This window comes from Chiloscyllium plagiosum, unplaced genomic scaffold, assembly GCF_004010195.1.
Source record: "Chiloscyllium plagiosum isolate BGI_BamShark_2017 unplaced genomic scaffold, ASM401019v2 scaf_10317, whole genome shotgun sequence".
Lineage (NCBI taxonomy): Eukaryota > Metazoa > Chordata > Chondrichthyes > Orectolobiformes > Hemiscylliidae > Chiloscyllium > Chiloscyllium plagiosum.
This window is the reverse complement of record NW_025211812.1, coordinates 19505-24703: the sequence shown is the minus strand read 5'-3', so window position 1 is coordinate 24703 and position 5199 is coordinate 19505. Positions and strand designations below refer to the sequence as shown.

Here is a 5199-nt window from a genome sequence, read left to right as displayed (position 1 = left end):
TTATTGATGAGGATGCAAAACATTAGTAGTTTTTGTACAAACTTATATCCAAAAGAATACACAATTTGTTCACAATTGGACAGAGACAATTGATTAAGTTCAATATTATAATCAGGAATAGACAAACATTGCTGAGCACTTTCTCCAAGCATGAAGGGCCATTTAGAATATGAAGACTATTCCAAGTAAACTAACCTAAAAATGCAAGTTTGCAAAGCTGCATAACTTCCATAGCTTAGATTAAAAAGTATCAAGGTGATGAAAAGGAATCAAGTAGGAGACAGAATTAAGCTTATACTGATACAAAAAGATCAAAGAGTTAATGTGAATGTGAAAGGGACATCTACAGAACATGTACAGCACAGTTTATCAACAGGGATGTTAATTGAACTCATGCGAAGTGAACTGTAAAAACACATTTTAATAAAGTAAGAGAAAAAAACCTATAATTGTCATTGACTGTTTCATAAAGAATCTTCGTAAAATCCTGTCAGAGGGTCTGCCAGCTTGTCAGAATAAAGTCGATAACTGTACCAAATACCAAGTGAGTGTTTTAAGTGATCACGACATACAACATTAACTTCTGCAGCCTAGGAATAAACATTTGTATGAACATTTGTAATTTAGTCATAACAGGCCAAACAGAAGTATTATCTCACTTTTATAGTACTTTTTACCAGTCCACTTTAACCAATACTCTTGGCGGCATGGTGGCTCAGTGATCACCAGGGTGACCACAGCGCCAGGGACCTGGGTTCGAATCCAGCCTCGGGCAACTGTCTTTGCAGAGTTTGCACATTCTCCATGTCTGCATGGGTTTCCTCCCACAGTCCAAAGATGTGCAGGTAAATTGGCCACGCTATATTGCCCATGTTAAGTTCATTAGTCAGAAGGAAATGGATCTGGCTGGGTTACTCTTCAGAGAGTCGGTGTGGACTAGTTGGACTTCAGGGCCTGTTTCCACACCATAGGGAATCTAAGCTGATCTTTTAGTTTCCTTTTCAAGTTTACCAACACTAGTTATAGACCCATTATACTTCTAGAGTCATAGAGATGTGCAGCAGGGGAACAGACCCTTCGATCCAACTCATCCATGCCAACCAAATATCCTAACGCAATCCAGCCCCATTTGCCACCATTTGGCCCATATCCCTCTAAACCCTTCCTATTCATATACCCATCCAGATGCCTTTTAAATGCTGTAATTGTACCAGCCTCCACTACCTCCTCTGGCAACTCCTTCTATACACATACCACCTCCTGCATATAAAAGTTGTGACTTCTGCCCTGTAGGTGGCAGCTAGCAGGCAAGTTATTCGCTGCGCAGTTCCCAGTCTCGGACTTGTTCTTGTACCCACAGTACTTATACAACTGATCCAGTTCAGCTTCTGGTCAATGGCGATCCCCAGGATGTTGATGTGGATTCAGGGATGGTAAATCCATTAGCGGAGTTGGGGTTTTTTTTGGACATCTACTCAAGTGTTGAGTAGGATTTATTTATGAGCCCAAGCCTAAATTGTCTTGGTGTAGCCACTTATGGGCACAGATTTTCTTCAGTGGCTGCTAACAGTTCAAACAAAATAAAAACATTTCTCTTATCCACAGTTCTTACCTTAGTTGGTGGAAGATCATTAATGGAGCAACTAGATCTAGGTCACTTCGCTGAGTAGCTCCCACAGCAACTTCCTAGAACTAAGACACTTGGCCTCCAGCACCCACAACCTTCTCTCTGTGCTGGAAATTACTGTTTATGCTTATATACAAAGAATGACTGAGTAACAGGAACTGAAAACTGGAAAAAACTCTAGGGGATAAAAACAAAGACAAAAATGCCCTTCCACTTATTTCTATGGAAACTTGTTGGAACACTTTGAATTTGGACTCACCAGCAACAATGAGTTTGCCATTCAGCTCAGCTGTTCCTAGACCAGAGCGGGCATACTGCATGGGGGGCAAGAGCTTGCCATCTTCATCTTCAATTTCAACTTCAAAACTGATACTCTTGATTAGACATGGAGTGCTGATGGGTGAACTGTGGGGACTATTGCGGCCATGAATGAAAATGACACATAGTACACCATTTAAGACAGCCAAACAAAGATACGTAGTGCCTGAAGGACAAAGCAGAAGAAATGACTTGTCAGCAAGTAGGCAGAGGTCTACACACAAATGCAACCTAGCCATGCATCCAATGTGGTGAATAAAACCTTTCCAACATGCCTACATAGAATGGCAGGGCATATTCAAAATTTGACTCCCTCAGCAAGCTATCCAACCCATTGCAAGAAATTAAAGTAGAATTGCATACTTTCAGAGAAAAAGCTTCATGTAATTTCTTCTCCCTTAAAATTGATTAACAATGTTTCCAATAAGATTGCTATAGATAGGTAACTTACATGATGTTTTCTCCGATGCAATGATTTTCCACTCATCTTTGTTTGTTTGCACTTGAGTACTCTGAATTCCAGGAGAGATGCTATGCATCTGTCGGTGGCTGTTCTCCCGCGGAGATGTCTTCTGCAAAATCAAATGGGCAGCTAGAAAACCTAGCTAGGCTACACCTGCATTCATCTTCTACCTTCACACCCTATTCCTCCTTCATACCAAGGTTACTTAAATCATATGCAAGAAACTGTACTGCTATCAACTTCCAAAACAAATAACATCTATTCACTTCCCTCAAACAATATGCAATAAAATAGCCACCAAATTAATACCATTACTTACGTACATAATGCATGTAAAAAAATGGTGCTTAAAAAATCATTACAAGTACCAAAACTAAAGCACTCTAGATACAGGAGGCAGACTAAACACTGGACAGTTGATTCAACCATGTGGGTAAACAGCACTATACACACTTTATAGATTTGTCAAGTCTCCACAATGTCCCAGTAGGACCCTACAATTTGTGCTATTCAGGTTGGTGGCAACTGAATGTTTAGCATCTCCTCAAAAGCAGGAGGAAAATTACCCAATATGCACATCAGGCAATGCTAGAAACAACTTTAAGAATAGCTCCAGCCAAAGCTCAACAAGTTAGAAATCTCCTTCTATGCTAAGGAAGGATATGGTCAGCAAGGGAAAACACCTCAAAACAGGTTTACTGCATTACATTGGGTGGCACACCTGTGTAGTATCTCAAACCGACTTCTAAATCCTACATCCTTCAGCTTTACACTACGCAAGACAAACAGCTCAAAACCTGCATTACACTGACCATATAAGCAAAATGAAAGTTCTGTGCTAGCCTGATTAGTGGGAATTGAACATACCATCCCAACTAATATTCACATGTGCACCCCTTAGTATTCAGTACCTGTACAAACTGAATGTGGTCATCATCAATGCCAAACACTTCAGCCTGTCCATCTAGTACGCTCCCATCAAGCAGTTTGTGATCAGCAGAGTAGTACAAGGTTTGAACCTGCAAAACAGCAACAAATACCCATGTGGCTACTGTTCCATAGCAACAAGTTAGTTCACACAAGCTCTTGGTTACTTTTAGGTTCTTTAATCCTGGAAGGTCTCTGCTTTCTTGAAGAGGACTGCAGTTGGTTGACAGAAAATTTAAGTCATTGCACGATGGTAGAAACTTTAAGTAAACAGATGATGATCGATTCTTTGCACTCTCAGTTCCTTTCGATATCTGAAGTGTAGGAAATCCACTGACAAAATGAAACAGGAGTATTGTTTTGCACCGCATAAGTTTCTCTTATGCTGCTAGGGAGAACTGTGCAAGGTAAATACAGGAACTCCAGAAAACTATAACACAACTATTTCCTTATATAGAGATTACAAATATTTGGCCTTTGAAGGTGGAAAATTAATATTAACTGGGCAATTTTTAAGTCTGTCGTTTTCCTCCTTCCAAGAAGCCGATTTATAGCCTGGAGGTTATAAAAGACTATCTGGTGTTAAATTTCATATTTGCAATCTTTCTCCAAGTCACGTGAGAGTCAGTTGCTGCCACGATCTGCAGTCTAGGTGAATCTAGGATGCAAAGGACCACCTGATTTAACTCTGTACCTTCTAAGTAGTTAGACTGTCAACTTTCAGAATTTAATTGTTATGAAAGTCTACTCCACAAGATAAGCAAAGATTGGAAAATTGGCCTGGAAAAAGACAATCTCAAATCTTTAAATCTGGGTCAGGTTCTAAAGTAACATTTTACAATCGAGATATAAGGAGTAACTGGAAAACAGTAATGGTTCACCACTGGGACACTACTAGATGCGGAAATCTTGTCAGGTGTACTTGGAGACTAGAGGAACCTTGATTATCTGATTGTCAATTATCCGAATTTCAGATTATCCAAGGATTATGGGGTTGAGGAGGTTGGGAGGGGGCTCTCGCAGTGAGGTGCTGCCTAGTCTCCTGACCAGGGAGTGGACTTAGCAAGTGCACGCTATGACAATCCCATTGAGCTATATCTTTTGGGGGGGGTGGCTTCAGCAATGCTGCAAGTCCCTTAAACACAAGTGTGTGTCTACTCAGAAACAAAAACCTGAGACAGAGAGAGAGGGAGCAAGGCAAGCAGAGTGAGGAAAACAAAGAAAACTTCAGAAAACACAGCCCCAGCTGAATCAATTAACTGAATAATCAATCAATTATCCAAACGAAATAGTGCCCACCCATCTCGTTCAGATAATTGAGGTTCCTCTGTATTGTGCTGTGCTATTGTCAAACTGAAAAATACTACCTACCACAAATGTATTAATGTTCGAACCGGTACAGACTTGTTAGGTTCCACCTAACTTGGTTAGTAAAGTCACAAAAATAAGAAACATCCCCTTCAAATAAATTTTAGATTAGTGGTGCTGGAACAGCAGTTCAGGCAGCATCCGAGGAGCAGTAAAATCAATGTTTCGGGCAAAAGTCCTTCATCAGGAATAAAGGCAGAGAGCCTGAAGCGTGGAGAGATAAGCTAGAGGAGGGTGGGGGTGGGGAGAAAGTAGCATGGAGTACAATAGGTGAGTCGGGGAGGGGATGAAGGTGATAGGTCAGGGAGGAGGGTGGAGTGGATAGGTGGAAAAGAAGGTAGGCAGGTAGGACAAGTCATGGGGACAGTGCTAAGCTGGAAGTTCGGAACTAGGGTGAGGTGGGGGAAGGGGAAATGAGGAAACTGGTGAAGTCCACATTGATGCCCTGAGGTTGAAGTGTTCCGAGGCGGAAGAGGAGGCGTTCTTCCTCCAGGCG

The 5199-nt window shown here is 41.2% G+C and overlaps 1 protein-coding gene across 4 annotated transcripts in view; it reads right to left on the bottom strand.

Annotated features, from left to right (window-relative positions):
• Positions 1-1196: 1196 nt before the first annotated feature.
• Positions 1197-5199, bottom strand: part of LOC122547130 (influenza virus NS1A-binding protein-like) — a 15412-nt gene continuing 11409 nt past the window's right edge. For all 4 annotated transcript variants that reach the window (XM_043685703.1, XM_043685702.1, XM_043685704.1 and 1 more), the window contains exons 8-10: positions 3320-3427; positions 2397-2517; positions 1197-2111 (exon numbers count right to left, since the gene is read on the bottom strand). In XM_043685703.1, coding sequence (XP_043541638.1) covers positions 1693-2111; positions 2397-2517; positions 3320-3427 — 648 coding nt within the window. In that variant the 3' untranslated portion in view covers positions 1197-1692. The remainder of the gene's footprint in view (positions 2112-2396; positions 2518-3319; positions 3428-5199) is intronic.